The sequence below is a fragment of the Typopeltis vanoorti genome, chromosome 7 (genome assembly GCF_054136105.1).
Source record: "Typopeltis vanoorti isolate ZY-2024b chromosome 7, IOZ_Tvanoo_1.0, whole genome shotgun sequence".
Lineage (NCBI taxonomy): Eukaryota > Metazoa > Arthropoda > Arachnida > Uropygi > Thelyphonidae > Typopeltis > Typopeltis vanoorti.
This window is the reverse complement of record NC_143555.1, coordinates 124,257,215-124,279,564: the sequence shown is the minus strand read 5'-3', so window position 1 is coordinate 124,279,564 and position 22,350 is coordinate 124,257,215. Positions and strand designations below refer to the sequence as shown.

At 38.2% G+C, this 22,350-nt stretch overlaps 1 protein-coding gene across 3 annotated transcripts in view; it reads left to right on the top strand.

Moving 5' to 3' along the window:
• The window catches only part of LOC150105032 (TGF-beta receptor type-1-like), a 458,896-nt gene that overhangs the window by 409,798 nt on the left and 26,748 nt on the right, over window positions 1–22,350 (top strand). For all 3 annotated transcript variants that reach the window (XM_090395458.1, XM_090395460.1, XM_090395459.1), the window contains one exon: window positions 1,340–1,621. In XM_090395458.1, the coding sequence (XP_090251584.1) occupies window positions 1,340–1,621 (282 nt within the window). The remainder of the gene's footprint in view (window positions 1–1,339; window positions 1,622–22,350) is intronic.

Here is a 22,350-nt window from a genome sequence, read left to right as displayed (position 1 = left end):
TATATTTTTTTGTTGTATTAAAATAATTAAAAGTGATAAACATATTTTTAAATACACAAATAAAGTTTTTAGTTGTGTATTTTTTTTAGTTGTTTATTTGTGTTTAATCAGATATCAGGTTGGGGAACGTGATCTATATAAGAGAGCAGATCGCCGAATAACGTTTTATAGAAAAGTAGCTCGCTTAGTAAAAAAGGTTGAACACCACTGCCCTATATCAATGACATGACCTCCAGAACCTTTAGTTGTGTTTACAAGGCAAGCTGGGTTCATTGCTTCATGGGCTCCCACTAAACTCACTGCCTACTGTCAGTACAGAACGAGGTATGTACTGTGACTCAGACCATGACTGTTTTTCTAGTCTTCCAGTCACAGTGTTCCTGACGAACTTTCAGGTTCTTCACAGAAATATGCAGTTTCTGTATAGGCATGTATATATGCCAATACTGATCCTTTTCAATTCCCTGCACATACTCAAGTGAGTTATGGATCGGGAATAGCTTTCATTAAATGCTTTGGTCAGTTGCTGCACACAGAAAGTTTGTCCATACATGCCTTCTTAGATGGCAATCTCTTTCCTGAGACTATCTTAGGATCACAGTTACACTTCTTAGACAAGCAACCTGGATTAATTTTCCACTGATTAAACACCCAGGATATCTCACCTTTTGGGAAACCAGTCAACTCTGCTGTTTTCAAAATCGTGGCTCCAGCCAGATGGTAACTTACAATAAGCCCCCTTTATTGAAATCCAAAAGATACTTTATTTTTCCCATTGTGATCAATACTGTTAACAATACTGACCAGTGGTATTCCCATATAGTTGCATAGGACACTTGGTGACTCACACGACCAAGTATTTTGCATATACCTGCATAACATTTGCATATATCTGCATAAAGGTTTCTGATGCAGTGGCCAGTATGTGTGCTATGCAACTTAGATATCAAATTAATTTGAATAATCAGGAAAAAATTTTTCATTTTGTAATGTTAATAAAAATCAAATTTAGTCAACTCTTACTATATGAAACTAACAAAAAACTCATGATTATAGTACCTTAAGCAGCATATATATCTAACTGAAATTCACTATAGTAAACCATTCCCCTATAACAAGCTGTTCTTGTTATCCCTACATGTTTACTAGTGAGAGACAACCATTGTTGTTGGACAATTTCTTAAAAACAAAATTGTCTTGATTTTTTCTGTATCATATTCTCTGCAGTAGATAATAATAAATCACATTGTTATATTTGTTTACTTATTTGTTTGGAAAACATTGCATTATAAGAAGTATCTTATGAAGTTAAAATTTGTTCAAAATTCTCTTATAATAGGTAAGCCAGCTATTTCACATCGAGACTTGAAAAGTAAGAATATTCTTGTGAAATCTAATGGAAGTTGTGCTATTGCTGATCTTGGGTTAGCTGTGCGCTTTGATTCTGCAACTAATTCAATAGATATACCTCCCAATCCACGAGTTGGGACCAAACGTTACCTGGCTCCTGAAGTATTAGATGAAATACTGAACCTTAATCACTTTGATTCCTTCAAAAGAGCTGATATATATGCTTTTGGTCTAGTATTATGGGAAATAGCAAGAAGGTGCAATGTTTGTGGTAAGTTTGTATATATATGTATTCATTACTTTAATGTACTAAAGAGATTTGAAATCAGATAACATCAGTTATATTAATTTTAAATAGAAATAAACAGATTTGCTTTAAAATATGAAATCACACACGCACGCATGCACGCACACACACACACACAAAGGATATGTAATGGTTGAAGCAGCCACTCTCCTTCTTTCCCTATTATTATTAAATGCATTTTGATCAGCAGCCAGTGGATTTTTTTAATTTTATACTCATTCTTGATATATACTGTTTATTAATTTTAATTCTATGTATTCCACATAATATTTTAATGACTGTCTTTTGTATTTTAATAAAATATATGGTTGTATGACTGTGCTTTCATGCAGGCAGGCAACCATACTATTAACATTCTTTCCAGACAGTGGACAGATTCACCAGACTCATCAATGAAAGATCTTTCTTTTTCCTTCTACATACTACAATTGCTGGCCTTACCATCTATAAAAAATACAGATGATTGTTACATATATTTGAAATTATTGTTGGTCAGCCTTTATATAAGTGAGATGGGCAGTGGATGTCAGTTGTTTGCAGATGATGTGAAGCTTAAGCTTGGGGAGGGGATGTTAGTAATAGCACCAGTGACCCTGTTCTTTGGGAAGATTTAAATAAGTTGGAAAGGTTGTCAAATAAATGGGAATGTAGAAAGGGGGATGATAAAACCCTTTATGTTTTAAAATATAAAGGGATTTACCATCCCCCTTTCTATTAACATATTCGCTGGTAAAATAGCCTTTCATCATCATCATCATCATCATCAAATTCCTGCCATGTACCCTCAAGGGGTGTACAGGATATGACAGTACTACATGAAAAAATTACATCATTACTAACTTCCTATCTACAATTTTCCTCCAAATCAGTCTGTTACTTGTCAAGACTCCAACATTATCAGATCTTATATTTCTATCGTCTAAGGCACTTTGTACCGTATCAATCCACCTATATCTTGGTCTTCCTCTGGGTCGTTTTCCTGCCAACCTGGCAGAGAACACTTGTTTTGCTAATCTTTCCTCTCCCATTCTATTTAAGTGACCATACCATCTGAGATTAGCTCTGCTAACGCATTCCTGGATGCTGACAATGTCAAGTTCTTTCCTAATATCCTCATTTTTAATATGATATTGCCATTGATGCCATCTGTTCACGCCTCTAATCTTTCTCAGGACTCTCATATCTGCGGTCTCTAGTCTTTGGTCAAGTGTTTTACTTCTGACCCAGCTCTCAGATCCATAAGTTAAAATTGGTTTGAACACAGTCTTGTATACAGCTAATTTAGTGTTCCGACTAATTTCTTTCTTATTCCATATGAATTTATTCAGTTGACTTCCCACGATACCAGCTTTGCTGATTCTGTTGTCTATTTCTATATTTAGTTTACCATCTTCAGTAAAAATTGTGCCTAAGTAGCTGAAATATTTTACTTGTTCCACAGGTTCTCCATTCACAACACAGTTGACATTTTCAATGATTCTGCCTATTTTCATTGTCTTTGTCTTTTTGTTGCTGACCTTCATACCATATCTATTACAACAGCTATTCAATTTAGTCAGAGAATCTTGCAGACTTGTAGCGGATTTATTTAGAAGTATAACATCATCCGCATAAAGCAAAGAGCTGACATTAACATCTCCAATTTTGATATCAGGTTTAATACCACATTCCTTCATAATGTGATCCATATAGATAATGAATAACAGAGGGGATAATGTACATCCTTGTCTCACACCAGATTTAACATTAAACCATCTTCCTGTACTTCCTTCAATTCTAACTGCTGACTCACAACTCAAATAAAGACTAAGTATTGCTTGATATAATGCCCCATTGACACCATATAACTGCAGCGCATTGAATAGCTTCTTTCTTGGCACCTTGTCATATGCCTTTTCCAAATCGACAAAACTTAAATACAGATCTTTGTTATATTCCCATGCTTTCTCGACTATTTGTCGTAAAGTGAAGATCTGATCCTGACAGCCTCTATTTGGCCTGAATCCAGCTTGTTCTTCACCAAGCTTTTCTTCCACAATTCTTCTCAACCGTTTCTCAAGTATACTTGCATAGATCTTGCCAGGAACACTCAGTAGGGAAATACCTCTGTAATTCTCACATTCAGTTTTATTTCCCTTTTTATATATGGGTACTATGAGAGCTCTACTCCAATCATCGGGAATTCGTCCCTCTGTCCAGGCTTTCTGAACTATGCAGTGCAGCCACTGTAAGACTCTTATACCACCATACTTCAGCATTTCTGGTCGAATATCATCTACTCCTGCTGCCTTTCCACACTTCAAGCCTTTGATGGCTTTTTCTACTTCAAGTATGGATATGTATTCCTGACTGCATGCCTGGTCAGTGTTTTTTATCACTGTGCTGTCATCACTGCTTGTTTCATTTAGCAGTTTTTCAAAGTAATTACTCCATACTTCAAGGATATCTTTTTCTCCTGTTTTCGTTTCACCTTTATCATCTCTAATTCCTTTTACAGCACTCTTTCCTCCATTCCTAAGCTTCTTCAACAACCTCCAGAATATTTTGCCACCTTCTTGATATTTATTTTCTATATTCTTGCCAAAGTCCTCCCATGACTTTTGTTTAGCTAGTTTTACACACTGTTTAGCTTTCTTACATTTGTCTCTGTATTCTGTAAGAGTAAAAGCTGACTTATTTGCCAGGAACTTTTGATATGCTTTCTTCTTTTCCTTCACTGCCTCTTTAACTTCCTGTGTCCACCAGGGAGTTCTGATTTTTTTATCCTTGCACACAACCTCACCACATGCCTCTCTGGCAGAATCAATCAATGTTTCCTTCAGAGTTTGCCACTGAATCTCCAAGGTTTGATTCCTGTTCTCAAACTCTTTCATTTTCTTTTCAATAATATTTCTGTATTTTAGTCTACAGTTCACATCTGAGAGCTGCTCAACTTTTATTCGCTTTAAAACTTTCTTACATGTTATTCTTTTCAATATGAAATTCAATTTTATCCTGCTCAAGACTAAATAGTGATCACTTCCAATTTCAAATCCTCTGTACACTCTGGTGTCCTGCACCAGGGAGAAAACATCACTATCAACAATAACATAGTCAATGAGACTTTTCTTATTCCTAGCCTCTTCTCTCCATGTGAATTTGTGCACATTTTTATGTTGGAACATGGTGTTAGTAATAACCAGTCCATGTCCTGAGCAGAAATCCAACAGATATTTGCCATTATTATTAGCTTTGCTCTTTTCTCCAAATTTTCCCAAAATATTTTTGTATGTCTCACAATCATTTCCTACTCTACTATTTAGATCCCCAACAAGGACCAACTTTTCCTTTTTCATTGTGTCAGTTGCTTTTTCTAAAGCCTCAAAAAATTCCTCCACTTCTACCTTAGTAGAACCTTCTGTGGGACCATAGGCACAAATAAGTCTCATTGTCCAGTTCCCCATTCTCATATTTGCCCACATTACTCTACTTGAGACTGACTGCCATTCAAGAAGATTAGCCTCGTATTTTGTGTTGAATACTATGGCTACTCCTTCTTTTACTTGATTCTCATTGCCTGAATATAACATTTTGTATTTATTTCTCAGAAAGATCTCACCAGTTTTGGTCTTTTTTGTTTCAGTCACCCCTATTATGTCGATCTGGTACTTATCTAATTCCTCAGCTAGCTCCATTTCTTTCCCATTCAGGCTTCTTACGTTGATAGTACCGATCTTTAACTCTGGTGATGTTGAGTTGGGGTTTGTTTTCAGATTTGTTCCAGTAGCTGACTTTTCGCTGCTCGCCCTGGTTCCCTGGTGAAAACAACGGGGGCCTTGTTTAACCGGGCGACGCCCCAGCCGGCATGAAATTTTGTCATGTTGTACCATCATTTTTTATTTTGGTTTAACCAATAAGAATACAATTTGGTCGGCTAAATCCCAAATTGCCAGCCCATCCTCGTCCGTTCAGTATCCAAGTAGATACCCAACAGGGTGCACCACGAGAAGGTGAGGATTGGACATTAGGTCAGAAGCCCTGGTCGGTTCTCCGCATTCCTTTAAAGGTTATATGGAGGTCTCCTCTCAGTTATACAGCTTTGACCCTTAAGCACCCCCCCAAAAAAAAAAGCCTTTCGGCTTATTAAATTAAATTAGTAATTAACATTAAATATAGCAGTACACCACTTCGGCAATTTGATAGTAGAGGTATGTAAGTTCATGTTCACTTAAAACCCTGATATTCCAGGTCTACCTACTCACTGATGAGACCTCAAAAAAAGGTTGAAACCGGTCTGGGTAGTGACCTCTTCTCATAATGTAAAACAATATATATACATCTGTTAGGAGTTGGCTTTTACATTATGAGAGAATATTAAAGTTAGTGAGGGAGCTTGCTCCACCTTTGCATGGAGTTGCCCTGATGTTGTACTACCCAAGTGATCATTTACACTTGGGCCTGCCGATAGTTTTTTCGGCATGAAACTATGGATTTCGATGGATTTCGATCCGAGTTTCGTACCCAGCTTTTAAAACATAAAGGGATTTACCATCCCCCTTTCTATTAACATATTCGCTGGTAAAATAGCTTTTCGGCTTATTAAATTAAATTAGTAAATAGGAATGTAGTTTCTAAGTGTAATGTTTTGAATTTTAGGATCCACAAATGAGAGATTGCATACTCTACTGATGGAACTGTACTGGAGGAGGCAGGGGATCTTGAGGTGGTAGTAGATAAAAATTTGGAGGATATATTGTAAAGCTAAAGGCAACCCAGAGGACTGTTGCAATATTGGGATCAGTGTTGACCAGCAGTATAGCTGGCCAGAAATTTGTAGGGTAGGAGATGAAGAAATACTTCATAAGATGATATTAGGACTTGGGAACCGGGACTTAAGGTGTGAGGATGGATTGAGGAGATGCAGTCTGCAGAGTTTGGTAGATAGAAGATGAAAGGGTGATATAATTGAGACATTTAAAATGTTGAGCTAGTTGAGAGATATTTACCAGATGGACAGTGGAGAGATTTTTCAGATGGTAGAACAAAAGGAAGGGACAAGTATAACAGGCTATTTCTGAAAGTTGCATAAGGGAGTAGTGAGTAAGAGAGTGGGAAGTAATTTTTATTGTTGTTATTATTATTATTATTATTATTATTATCTGAGACCTCCAGGGAGTCAAGCACTCATCAAGGGAGGCTATAAATCACCCAAACCAGCTTTCATACCTTCCCTTAAGTTCTTTCACACTAGATGCATTCACTACCCCTAAAGGCAAATTATTCCACTCACTCACTGTTCTGGGAGAAAAACCTAGCTCTTACCCCTTTCTTGACTGCAAATAAATTTAACTTCCATGGATGTCCCCCGTGTTCTCTCCCCACCTTCCATATAATGAAAAATTTCATCAGCTGATATCCTATGACACCCATTCAAAGTTTATGGACCTCTATCATATCACCCCTCTTTCTCCTGTTAACCAGAGTCTGCAATCCACATACTTGCAAACTGTCCTCATAATCTAAATCCCATAATCTGGATATAGTCCTTGTAAGTCTTCTTTGCACCCTTTCCACAGCTTTTTTATCCTCTGGGAACCTGGGAGACCAAATCTGCACACAATGATCCAGGTATGGTCTTATCAAAACCTTATAAAGAGCCAAAATGACTTCTTTATCCTTATATGTCAGGATTCACTTCAACAATTCAATTATCCTCTGAGTTGTATTTGCAACTTTTGCTATGTGACCTTTGAACTTTAAATTCTTATCCACCAATATGCCAGATCCCTTGCCTCTTCAATTTCTTGTAGCATAACCTCGCTAATATAATATGCCACTGGAACTCTAATCACACCAACATGTATAACTTTACACTTACTAACATTAAACTGGCAGCCTTTTTTGTTTGCCCAAATTTCCAGTCTATTCAAATTATTTTGTAATTGCTGAATATCAGTTACATCTCTGATTGCCCTGCATATCTTTGCATCATCAGTAAACAATTGCACATCTGATGTTAGATCCTGCCTGATGTCATTAATGTAAATTTAATAATAATGACCCAAGGACTGAACCCCGAAGTACACCACTGGTTATTTTTTTTTTTTTAATCTTTGTACTGATTATGGGCACTACTACCCTTACATCACGTCCAGACTTGATATAGGCCTAAGCCTTTACAAGTGTTTTACTCTATGCCTGTTCTAGTTATCATAAAAGTCATTTTATATCCTTCTGCGTAAGCCCAAGCTATTTTAAGCTATCTGCGCTCCATACACCATGTAAAGAGATGGTGGCACTGGTAAACCTCGGAGTTGCCCCATGCTCCTCCTCCTCCTGTATCTTACTAACTAAATCTTGGTTATTCTCATAATAGTTTACCTTATTATTATGACTATAGACTAGTGGGTACCCTGTTCCCACCACCTGGGCATCAACTACCCAAACGTCACCATCTCTTTTAATCACTAAGTCTGGCTTATGCAAACCCGCAGAGGTCCTATAATGTGGTTCCACCGTGGTCTTCCAACTTTGTTCTTAAAGCGGTTGTTCAGAATGGAGACCACGGCATCATGCCTCTGCATGCAGACCCCATAGTGCAGAAGCAACTCTGGGCTATAGGAGATAATGTCTCACTATAGTAGCAGCCAGCCCTACAGTTTGAGTCGTCACTACCCCATCGAGTTGTGCGGGCTCGAGTGGGCAGGGCATTGATCCTCATCCTGTTAAGGTCAATATACTCCAACCCAGGGAAGAGTCTGGTGCCATCCCTTACCGAGTCATTCTGGAGAGGCACCAGATATGACTATTTTAAAGGAGCACCATCTACAGAACAGTGCATCAGAGATGCCCATCTCTTGTGTTCTGCAGGTGCTGATGCAGTTAAAGTACCTTGATAATCGGACCAGCCTTTAGCCCACCTAAAGTCTTCTTGTATTAATGGACAATAGAAAGCCTCTCTGCAGATAGGGAAGAAGATAGTTCTAATTTGGCAATTCTGGACAGCCGCAGGCATAGGATCAGCCATCTAAGCGATGGAACGCCGAGCCCGCCGTCCTTCACCCTCGCGTGGAAATATTCAATAGGGGTGTCAGGCAGCAGTTGGAGCCATTATCTCACGGCTGAACGGATAGCCCTGTCCATTCAGACAGTATTGAGATATATGCCCTACCAAGCACCAACTTGTGGTAAAAGTGAGATAGGAGATAGTGGGAAAGGAGAAACAGTCTTGAAAGGAGCTTTCCTCAAAGAAGCAATCCCAGCTTCTAGGCTAGAAGGGATAGAAGACCTTCCCTTTGGGGTGAACATGATACCGATGTATCTCCACTCCTCCAGGATGGTCAAAGAATGCAACGGCTTCAAGTGCAGGGAAAACTCTGCATCGAAACTATAGTCTTGACCTTAAGCTTCTTGTCACGACCAGAGGGGGACAAGAACTAAATAGCAGTACTTCTCTACATTAATAGAAAGGCCTCGAATAGAGAAAAAGTCAACTGCCCAGTCAAGGAGTTCCTGCAAGCCTACCTTAGTAGAGGCTACGAGAATAAGATCATCCACAAAAGCCATAGTTAAAGGAAGAAGCGCCTAGAGAGTAGCCTATATGGCTAGGAAGAGAGTGAAGAAACTCATCTATGATGCAGTTAAAGAAAAGGGAAGATAGAGGATCACCCTGGTGAACATCCTGCACGGCAGGAATAGAAGTTGCACAGGACCCTGTAGTGATAGCGATGGAGCTACACAAGTATAGCTCCATAACATATACAGCAATAGACAGTGCTCGAAGGAGAGCAGGAAGGGAGACACTATCAAAGGCCTTTTGGAGGTTCAGCGACGCCATATATATAGAGGCTTAAGGAGGCATCGGGAATCAGAGAGAAGAGAAGAAAGAAGATATATATTCTTGGCACAGACGTCTAAAGGGACAAAAGCTCTCTGTCTATAATGATGCTGTATATGTTGCTGAAGTCGTTTAATTAAGATTTTATGATAGAGTCTAAGTATCACAGGGGGGGGGGGGGAATGGTAATAGGTCTAAAGTCTGATGCACGGCTTGAAGTTTCTCTCTTCAGAATGAAGATAGTTGAAGCACGTAGGTATGGTGGTATTGCTTTACTGGAAAAGAGAATGTCCAATAAGTCTTGAAGAATCTTCAACAGCACCTTCCGAAGCCTAGTTGCAGGAAAGCCATCAAGTCCGGAGGCGGAGAAATTGGATAGAAGAGCTGCTTTGATCTCCTGGATAGAGACCGGCTGGTATATTTGAAGGGCAGGAATGGACCTCAATATCATAGGTTGGTCATCATCAGGGAAGTGTGGAGGTGAGCAGAAAAGACTGTACTCCAGAATTGAACAAAATCATCATGTAAGTCTGCTAGAGGTGGAGGGGAAGCGCTGTCAAGGTTGGTCTTTGCACATTGCCCTTTATTATTTTTATAGAAGGCCAGCATAACTGCATAGGCCCTTTTCCTCTGCTTCCTATTTGACAAAGTCATTGTAGAATGAGACATAGGCTGATGTTGACGAGGCATGAAGTGTTTTTGGAGAATTCAGCATGGAGGTAGTCATTTAATGACCTGTGATATCCATTCCCAGAAGGTGAGTCTTGATGAGAGATTTAAGAATTTGATGGTTATATTCCAGAAGAAGAGGATCATCTAGAGCAGTGTTCCCAAAGTGTGGTACGCATACCCCGGGGTAAGGGAAATTTTCGGCTATGCATAATTAAAGGAATCGTTATATTTTTCAACAAACAGTGCAATTAAAGACAACTGGGATAAAACGGCACAAACTAATGAATCACATCCCCTCTCCAACAGAAACTGCTATATAGACCAAGCAAAACCATATGTTGCCGGTGGAACATATGGTTTTGCTTGACACCACCCCTGTCGTTAATGTGTTAAAACTAAGAAATATATAGTGAATGTGTTTCAGATATTATGGAATTCGGTTGAAGGGAATTAGCATTTGAACTCAACTGTTGAAATGCTAATTTGTCTTTGGTTCGCACGATCTTTTGTTAATACCGCACCAATCATATGCAGTTCTTCATTGCTCTACGTACCTCAAGTTTTGTAAATTACTGGTAATTTTTGCTTGAAATAATGGGAAAGAAGATGACGCTATTTGGGTAGATGACTTTGACGATGCACACAAAGAAACTGTTCTCGATGCCAAAAGTAGTGATAGTGAGTAGGAGCTTCTTGGTAAGTCGCACCATTTTCAGTTATTTTCTGAAAACTTTAGTTTCCGAAAATTCCCGCACGTATCTCGCAACACGATTTTTTAGCTTTAATTTTGAGAAAAAAGTTAGTTATATTCGAGTAAATGCAGTATTTTTTTTTAGCTTTCAAATTCTTATGTATGGATCACTGGTTAAAGATTGAATTTCTAAAATCCCCAAAAGAGAGCAATATAGCAAATACAAGTAGCTGTAAGCAACAAGAAAATGTTGATATTGCATCTGGATCAAATGAAATTGATAAAAGTGTGTCGTCTGGCATCTCTAGAGAACCAAAATTTAAAAATAAATCATATTTTTTGTTTACATGAACATATAAATTCAAATAAAATAGATATTTAATTTTAATTAATATTTTAAATCAATCTATTAATTTTAATTAATTAAGTATTTAATTAATTTATTTATTTTTAATTAATGAATGAATTTATTTTTTTATTTTTTAATTAATTAATTAGGGGTACTTGGTAATAATGAAAATTTAAGAAGGGGTACGTGGATATCTGAAGTTTGAGAAACACTGATCTAGAGATGATGTCAGTCTAAGAATCAAAGCCTCTTCTTTAACAGCAGGATGGTGGCTGGAAGATGGAGAGGCAGGGACAGCAGATACAGAGATATTACCTGTCCCTACCTGTGGCAGATGAGCTGCCAATTCTTGAACTAAGGCTTTGTAACTGGCTTTCCATCTATGACACTTGATGGCATCCAAAGATCTTAATGGGAACACTCTAAATAAAGCCTCATTGATGTTCTTTATCCCTCGAGCCGTCAACTTGATCTCATGAGTGGCGAGGATCTTTTCTTCTTCGGCAGTCCAACGTGCTTTGACGCGCTCAGTTCTTATTGCAGTGTTGCCTGGATGTTTTGAGGTGTGATGCATGCCAAGGCCAACTGCAGTGGAGAATGCACGATTGCAGACCTGATACACAAAGTGTCTGGGATTTGGAACTCCTTGACCGGCGGAACAAGCATGATGAGAATTTGAAGAAATGGGTTGATGACAGTCCTTGCAGAGCTTTCTTTTAAATTTCTTCCTGAGGACGCCTCTGGGATGGGTGGCAGGATCACCTCCAAACAAGAAACGGACATCTGGAATCACACTCGACGAGTGTGATTTCCGCTGTATAAATTCAAATTTAAATACAAATTCACATCCACTGTATACTACTTTTCGATATCTGTCTGTCAATCATCCCCTGATCCAAGTCAAGAGTTTATATTCCAATCCCATATTCTCCAGTTTATGCAACATCCTTTTTTTGTGCGACATTATCGTAATGTATCCATTCCCTTTATCCAACTCATCCGTAACATTGTTATAAAATATAAGCAAATTGCTAAAACATTACCTTCCTTTAGTAAATCCATGCTGTTCTTTGCAGAGTATAGCATATTTGTCTACCCATTTCTGTGTGTAAGTTCTTACTTCTCTAAAATCTTCACTACCACACCAGAGATACTGATAGGTTGGTAGTTACACATCAGTTTTTGCACCACCCTTGTACAATGGAACTATCATACATTCCTTCCATTCCTGTGATATCATTCCTGAGCTGAGACTCAAGTTATATAAACATGTGAAAGGCATAGCCAATTTGGCTGAACATTCCTTTAGCAAACAGGCTGATATTCCGTCTGTCTCTATAGACAAATTCTTATTCAGGTTATCTAACAGCTCTTCAACCTCGTTTTCATGAACCTCTAACTCTTCATCCAATGTAGTAGTAGCACTGTGCACCATGTTACATACACCTGGTTGATATATCATAGCAAAGTGAGCACTCATTAACTGAACAATCTCATTAGCTTCCGACACTTGAGTACCATCTGCATTCAATAAAGTTATTCTTCCACATTCATTCTTTCTTTTGCTTGCTGCATAATGATAAAATTCTTTTGGTTTGCCTTTAGCTTGCATGGCTAATTTCTTTTCATACTCCGATTTAGCTTTCCTCACGATACTCGTTACTTTTCTGGCCTGAGCTTTATATATTTCATAACTCCTCTCACTCTTATTGTCACAATATTCTTTCCCCATCATCTTTTTCTTGTGGATCTCTTGCTTAATAAGGTTACACACCCATTTCACTCCCAACCTATTTATACTTCGAACACTAGGGATATATTCAGATATGCCTCATTTAAGCACTTTTCAAAGATTCCCATGCATTGCTGATATTTTCCCATTCAGTAACTGATATCATGGGGCAAAAGATAGTATTCCCCTAAGTTGATCATAATTTCCAGCTTTGTAGTTCAGCATGTAACCTGTTTTAATTGGAGCATCAGTGCAATTAGATACTTCCCAAGAAAGTACAGCATAATCACTGTCACCAATTAGTGGTAAAATAGCCATATTCTTGACAGAGACTCCTTCTGACACTATGAGTAAATCCAATACTCTTTGACCTCGAGTTCTTTCTTTCACATGTTGCTTGAGAAAGTTGTCTCACAAAAATTCAATAAATTCCTCTTCTTTCTTATCATGAGATTTCTCTTCTACCCAATCAATGTTTGGAACATTAAAGTCACCCATAATGATAATTTGTTTGGCACCCATAAAGCTAAATTGGCGATGCATTTTTTCGTTCCCTGCAACTGAACTGCCAGGTCTGTAGCAACACCCCACCATGTATTTCCTTCTATTTCTATTAACCTCCACTGCACACCAGATAGACTTAATCTCACTGCCACATGGGACATTGTTACCATCATTGTTTTCTTGTGTTTCTACCCTAACTGGGCATAAGTCATCTGATATCATTAGTAACACTTCTCCTTCTCTCCTATCTCTTCTATCATTCCTAAAAATAGTATACCCATTATACTTGATCCCACTTACCACATCTGATTCTGATAGCCAGGATTCACTAATGCCAACAATCTTAAGCCACATCTTATTCAATAAAGCAACAAACTCAACTCCTTTGTTTCTAATGCTCCTAGCATTTATGTATAGACATAATAAATTACCACCTAGCCTATTCTTATAATTAGATATGCAATCTGTTTGGTCTTGTTCTAGAATTTTCTCCTTTCCCTCCCCAGACATACTTAAAAGGTCTGAACCCAAAGCATATTTTTCCACCCCTTCGCCACATACATAACCGTGTTCGAAGACATTCATATCTTTATCATGTTTGCATACCATAGCTGAACATTCACACACATTCTTCCCATTCCTACCTTGATGATCTAGTTTCCTTGAATCTTTGCATTAGGTCTCATCCCAAGAAGTAATTTCTCCAGGCTTCTGATGCCAAATAAATGTAAGTGCAGGCCATCCTTCTTTTACAAGTATTTTCTGCCGTCACAACACACCCCACACATCTAAAAACTTGCATCCATATCTTCTACACAGCCTGCATGATTAAATTAAATCTAAGAAAGCACTTAACAAATCAACAAAAATCACAAATCTTTCTGGAGCTCTCTAACAGCACATCCTTCACCTGATAACCTCGACACCAAAATCCAACACTCTTTGACCAAAATGTCCTTCTTTCACATGTTGCTTGAGAAAGTTGTCTCAAAACAATTCAACAAATTCCTCTTCTTTCTTATCATGAGATTTCTCTTCTACCCAATCAGTTTTTTGCATGGAGAGTGATAAGTGCAAAATGCTAAAGTGCTCCTGTTGCAATGAAGCTGATGACTTTATTAGTGTCCTGAATAATAATAATTATTATCATCATTATTATCTTTACATAAATTAACTAATAATCTAATTATAAATATACTCTTGCTAGCATGTGTTTATAATTACAATAATCTCAATCTCACATTAATGTGTTCATTAGTTTAAGTTACAAATCTCCCTTTTGAAAATTTGAAGCAGATTTCATTCTCTAATTAATTACTTCACAGTATAAGAAAGATATTCTACCTGCTCAGTTAAAAGACAATATTGATCTCATTTCTGTATTTGTTGGTATTTTCTTCAAATTGGCATATTATAGCAGAGATTTTGTTTTATTTGCTCTCACTGCAACCAAAATGTATATTTTTACTCATCTGTAGGTTTCAAACCTAAAAACAATTAAGGGTATTATATTTTGTTCCAACCCACACGAAAACCAACACAGACACAATCTTTGAAAAAAAAAAAAAAACTATTCAGCTCTGTAAACCAGTATGCTTGATTTAACAATAAAATGTGAAAATGTCTTCTAAGTGTTTTGTGACAGTGAGTATCAAAGAAAGTTAAAGTCCCTTATTTTTTTTCAAACACAAATACTGATTCTGGGGCAGACATTGTTAAGAAAAGCACCTGGCTGTAATTTGATTATAAACACTAAATAATTAGATCATATATATATATATATATATATATATATATCATCTCCTTACTTTATATTAAAGGCACAACAGAAAAATTAGTATCTCTTCTAAATAGTACAGTACACAAACCATGAAATGTTTCTTTCTTCCTAAGACAGATTAATGTATGGCGACTCAATGATCCATGGTGTTCAAGATAGGATGCGTGAGGAGTGTTTGCCAGGAGGAACAATAGAAAGGGTGGCTATGGCAATTAAGAGAGGTGAAAGGGTGGATGAGATGATTGTGATGGTAGGAACGAATGACTTGAGTGGTAATGTAAGTCGGGCAGCAAGAGATATGAGATTTTTGCTCGAGACTGTATGGAAGAAGATAGAGAGAGGAAAAATAGTGTGCATGTTGCCTAGGTATGATAATGATGAACTGAGCAGAGGAGCGGTGATATTGAATTGCATAATAGCGAGAATGTGTGACAAGAGAGGACTGGTATATGTGGGTGCTTGGAGTGCGTTTGAGGAAAGAGAGGAATTGTATTCGAGAGACCGTTTACATTTGAATGGGAAAGGATGTAGGCATCTGGAGAGATTGCTGTTCTGAACGAGTCAGTGTGTCCTAGGGAGGATGATAGCAGGGGTGGCCTCTTGTGGGAATGGATACTTGGGAGAAGGGAGACAATATCAGGTAACACTGAGCCCAGTGGAGTCTAGAAGGGATAATGCTGGGTATAGAAACAATGGCATTTATATGCTTTATACTAATGCCAGGAGTATCCGGAATAAGCGAGTGGAATTGGTGGCGCAGATAGCATCAGCCTGGCCAAAAATTATTGGGATCACTGAGACGTGGTTGACAGAAGGGGATATAACAACAGGAACAGAAGTCGCTGGGTATAGCATTTTTCGTCAGGATAGGAGGGGAAAGCGTGGTGGTGGGGTGCTGCTTATGATAAGTGATGACCTATGTCCTCTAAGAGTGGAGAATTTGGAAGGAAGTGAGACAAATGATTTTGAGAGCGTATGGTGTGAGGTAGAGGTAGGCAAGACAGGATATTTAGTGGGGTGTTGCTACAGACCCAGGAGCACAGAGGATGGGGACCAGGAGATGTTTAGACAGCTAAGTTTGGCAAGTGCAAGAAGAATGATTGTTATGGGAGATTTTAACTTCAGTAGTATAAATTGGAGAGAGGAAGATGCATGTAGCAATAGGGGAATGGAATTTCTAGAATTCTTGAGGGACAAATGTCTTAGGCAACATGTAACAGAGGGAACAAGAGGTTCAAAAGTTTTGGATTTGGTTATAGCATCAGAAGAGTTGATAATAACTGAGTTGACGTCTCTCCCACCAGTTGGAGAGAGTGACCATATGGTGTTGACTTGGAAAATGAATAGACATGCAGGAGTATCAAAGAGACGGGAACTTATGTGGAATTATAAGGCAGATGATTATAATAGTCTTAGACGTCAACTTCGGGGAGTTTCATGGAGGGAGGAATTGGAAGGCCGGGATATCACTAGTGCGTGGAAATTGTGAAAGAATATTTGTTATCAGCAATGGTAAGTTGTATACCACGAGTGAAGAAGAGGACGTAATTTGGAGTAAAGTGGATGACAAACAATATTAAACAGGAATTGCATGCGAAAAAGAGGCTATGGAAGAGATATAAGGAGACAGGTGAAGAGATGCATAAGGAATATAAGACACAGGCCAGAAGAGTGACTAGTGTGGTAAGGAAAGCGAAACTGGAATATGAGAGGAGATTGGCCCTAAGATCCAAAGAAAATCCTAGGGAATTTTTTAGCTATATGGCCAGTAAGAGGAGAAATGACTGTGGAAGAATGATATTGTGGGATAAAAATGGGAATAGAGTGACTGATGCAGAGGACATAGTGGAATTGTTCAATGAACACTTTATTGGAGTATTTCATCCTAGAGGAGTCAGTTTTAATGCTAGAGGGATAGGACTGGTTCGAGGTCTGGAGTTACAGGAGGAGAGTGTGTTTCAGATACTGAGTACTCTGGATGTCAGTAAAGCTGTGGGACTGGATGGTATTTCACCACGAGTTTTGAGAGAATGTGCTAAGGAATTGACAGTGCCTTTAACGTGGCTTTTCAGTGAAAGTCTCGCTTTGGCAAAGGTGCCCAGGGAATGGAAGGAAGGTAAGATAGTGCCATTGCATAATGGTGGTAACAGACTGGAAGTGTCTAATTATAGGCCAGTCTGTGCGTCATCAGTTGTTGTTAAGATCTTGGAGAAAGTAGTGAGGGACCTTATACAGCATTGGGCAGATGAGGGTAATGTTATCTGTGAGATTCAACATGGATTTGTGAAAGGACGCTCTTGTTTTAGCAATATGCTAGCTAATATTTTGTAGCTTTATTTTATAATAAAGTTACAAGAACATTAGATGAGGGAAAGGCATATACTGCAATTTTCTTAGACTTGGCGAAGGCATTTGACAGGGTGCCACATGATAAGCTGATATTTAAGTTGCAGCACATGGGTCTGGATGTCAGATTGGTCAACTGGATTCAGGATTGGCTGTCTGATAGGTATCAGAGAGTTGTGTATGGTGGAGCAGTTTCCAGGAGGCAGAGAGTTACACGTGGGGTCCCACAGGGCTCAGTACAAGGACCTATATTGTTTAACCTTTATATCAGTGACATAGCCAGTGGATTGCAGGGGAATATTCAGTTGTTTGCAGATGATGCGAAGCTGGGAAGGATTATTAATAATAGTGCAGATGTGGTAGCCCTGCAAGAGGATTTAAATAAGCTAGATAGATGGGAAAATGAATGGGGGTGTCAGTTTAATGCAGCAAAATGTAAGGTCTTGAGGTTTGGGAAACATCGATGAGATGCTGCATACTCTATGGGAGGAGTTATACTGGAGGAAGTAGGGGAGACAAGAGATCTGGGATTGATGATTGATAGAAACCTGAAGTTTAGGGGACATATTGCAAAGGTGGTGAAGGTAACACAGAGGATTGCTGCTATTATGAGAAGGACACTGACCTGCAGAGATAAGAGGGATATCATTCCGTTGTATAAGTCTCTGATCAGACCACACTTGGACTATTGTTCTCAGATTTGGTCCCCAGGATTTGAAGGGGATAAATTAACTGTGGAAAGGATACAAAGGCAGATGACAAAGATGGTTTCAGGACTGTACAAGGATAGTTATGAGGATTGGCTGAGAGAATGTTGACTGCAGAGTTTGGTGGATAGAAGAAGGAGAGGTGATATGATTGAGACTTTTAAACTGTTGAGAGGTGGTTACAAGGTTGACACTGGGGAGTTCTTTCGCTTGGTTGAACAGCAGGAAGGAGTGATGACAAGAGGCCATCCCTGGAAGTTACGAAAGGAAACTGTGAGCAAGAGGGTAAGGAGTGGTTTCTTTGTGTGGAGGATGGTTGAGCCGTGGAATGCATTGCCTGATGGAGGTGGTGGGAGCGAGAACGGTCAGTGAGTTTAAAGAGTGGTATGATAGACTTTGTGTTTCTCAGGGGGGGGGACCTCCCCTCGATGAGTCTTGACAGACTTTATGTCTTAGGAAGGACCTCCCTCGATGAGTCTTTTGACTCCTTGGAGGCCTGAATAATAATAATAATAATAATAAAGACTACCAGAACTTTCTGTTTTTTTAGTTTCCTGTTTATAGATAATTTTGCACTATTTTGGCAAGACAGGTGATCTTGTATGCCTCAGCTAGTATCATTAGCCAGTGGGCTTTCCTGCAAGGGTGATTGGTGTTGTCAGTAAGTCTCCTTTCCCCATGGTCCAGAAGGACAGGCTCCAAGGCTTACTATGGTGCCAGTATACTGCCTGGGGTAGCCATGGTGTTCCACTCTTGATTGCAGTCATTGCTTGTTGGAGAGTGGATGTCCATGGTAGGTGAGGAGCTCTGATGCTGAATCCTCCTTAGAATGAATAATTTTTCATCCTCCTGTTTATCGGGAACTATAGAAACATCTGCTGAAAATAACAAAATAAAGAAGCAGAAAACACCATAGGCAGCAATAAATGTACTAACTTTTTTAATACTGCATTCCACTGAAGAACCTCCATTTGGGAAAATGTCACCCTTCTTTATCCAGAAGGGTTTGGAAGGGTTGGCAGAATCGGAATCCTCAAAATCAGTGAAAAAAATTCCATTTAGGTGATATTCTGATAGAAACCACAACACAGACACAAACAGAGTATCTCCTTTGTGCAACATCCATCAGGGTAATACCAATATCATGGTTACCCCCCCACACACACACACACAAAAACTTTGAACTATTCTCAAGGAGTAATATCAGAGTGGGACCTCCACGATGTCTCAGAAAAAGAGATCTGCTCTGAAATGAAAGATCAAGGAATGGTGGCCATGAGGAGAATACTCTTGCATAGGAATGGTCACCTGGATCGCACCAGAAATATTATCCTCACTTTCAACACACCTAAACTACCAACATCTGTGAAAGTGGATATCTAAACTGTTCATTTAGGCTTTATATCCTAAACCCCCTATGTGCTGCTTTAAATGTCAAAATATAGTCATTCTCAAACTGCCTGTCATGGCTCTGTTATCTGCATCTGTTCTTATGATCTTTACTGCTATATGGTAGAACTATGTAGCAGTAAAGATCACAAGAACAAGGACTATAGTAAGAGCAAAACACCAAAATGTCCTACTTGGGAGGTCACCCTTCATACTCCTGAGTATTCCAAAGGTGTAAGAATGAAAAAAGAGATCCAACAAATAAAAACTGAGTAGCACATCCCATACCAAGAGGTAAAGAGACAATATATTACAAAGGATGCAACATTCAGTGATAAACCCTCTTATGCTGAGAAGGCAACTGTAAAAAGTGTGTCAATAGGGACATTGACATATATGGCAATCTTCCCTTCTTATAACTACAAAATCCCTGACCTTGCTTGCTGTCTCTTTGGGATGCATGAAAGAGAAAAAATAATATGGACTCTCTCCAGAGGACATTCCAAAAACAGTTCCACTAATTAAAAAAAAAATAATGGAACATGCTCTGCAGAGGATCAAAGGATCATCTTTAATAGATGATCCATCATTAAATGGCATGGATACCTCTACTCTCCCCCCCCCCCAGAAGAACATAAACAATTAATATACTTGTACTCTAGAGGGAGTCCAATTTGATGATGATGTGGATATTTTTTCTGACGAAGAAGAAATAAATGAAGAACACCTGCTGTCCACAATTTTCCGAAAAGAAAAAATCCGAGGCTAATGAAAACAAAACTACAATATAGGAATCCAAATAATACTACCAAAAAGAAATAACGAAAACATTTCTATAATGGAATTGTCATGAATTCTGTCAAAACATCAACGATATCAAGGCATACCTGAAGCTGAGTGATAATCTGGCATTGCAAAATGTTGCCATTATTCGTAAGGACCTGCACACAGAAGAGTTCCTATCCTTGTGGGCAATCATATCCCCTTCAGCAAGCCCTACTTAATACCAGTAGTTACTATCTGACTCTCAATTGGAACTTTAATAACGGTATGCTGCATCTATCTTCTTCTTACTGCAGATAAGATGACCTTGTTGATGTCATTGCAGCTACCATCTCCCTTTCTTTTAATAACAATGTAAATGGTTACAACACTCTGTGAGCTAGTGCCTCAACAAATATCAGAGCAAGAATTGTTCCACATAATGAATATTTAGGCTAATGTGTTGGTTTACATTCATGTTGCACTTTAATGGAATAATTTACAGCACAAAGAGAAATAATTAAACAAGTTTAATCAATTTCAATATTTCGTCTCAGTCAAAGAGACATCATCAGGATTATTACAATGTTAAAATTGTAATAACATACATACATATACATAAAACACAATAAGTGGAAGAAATGAGGTAGAATAAATAAAGACTAAAAGTCCTATGAGAGGTGTCCTCTATGGGTAGTGTTGGCTAGCCTTAACTTCTCAAAATTTGGGAAACTTTAATTCTTAGGCCTCCCAACCAAAATCTAAGGCTAGCCAACAGCACCCATAGAGCAACCCTCATAGGACTTTAGTCTTTATTTATTCTACCTCATTTCTTCCATTTATTATTTCTTGTGTGTGTTATTACAATTTTAACATTGTATTTCTGATTATCTCTTTTCAAGTGAGATGAAATATTGAAATCAATTGAGCATGTTGTTTAATTATTTCAGCATAACAATTATCGTTCCTTCTTAAACACAGGAAGCAATACTTCCTCCATATGCCTATTGAATATTCACTGCAATTGACAACTGTGTCTGTTCACCTTCATTTTCTCCCACTTAAACATTATATCAATGTTTAAGTGGGAATCTGATGAGAACTTATTTCAGAGCAATCACTTTTCTGTGATATTACTTTTCTTCATGGACAACCATATCATACATCATAAAAAAATCAGCTAACGCCTTTTTGTTCCCATTTTAGCCCTATCTAACTTTTTTTTTTGGAGACTGAGCAGTTCAATCTCCACTGGTAGCCAATCAGAGATAGCTGCCCAAGGCTATCACTAATTAATCAGTACGCAGTGAAGAAGGCAGCTAGTAAGTGGCACCATCTCGTGGTCTCTAACCCTAACACAATATTTTTCATGTCTGAAAAAAGTGTGGGTTTGATTGCAAATTTTCTTGAGTTTATGGGACAAAAAACCCCAGATTTTTCTAAGTATGAAAAAATGCTTAGAAAAATTTCCTCTAGTCGGCGACTAGATTTGAACCACCAAGTCTTCCTTCGTGGGGTCAAGCATGGGTGAGTACAAACGGCACTTCTACTGAGTATATTTTTATTAACACTAAAGCATCTATGTACAATCAAAATAAATATATATACAACTATTTACAATATATACATTTGTACATAGAATGCTTATTCTAATTGACATTTTGATTTACATTTCTTGAGGCTACTTCTACTGAGGTTATTTGTATCAACAACAGCAGCTGTGTACATTTAAAAATAAATATATATACAGCTATTTACAATTTGTACATAGGCTGCTAATTCTATTAGGCATTTTCATTTACTCGTTACAATATACTTATGACACCTGTTTTACAATCACTGTTTAAATAAGATACAACATCACATGCTCAATTTCTATTTTCCTTATTGTCCTATTGAATTACTTGAGCTGTTATTTTTGTTGGTATATGTTACATAGTGATTT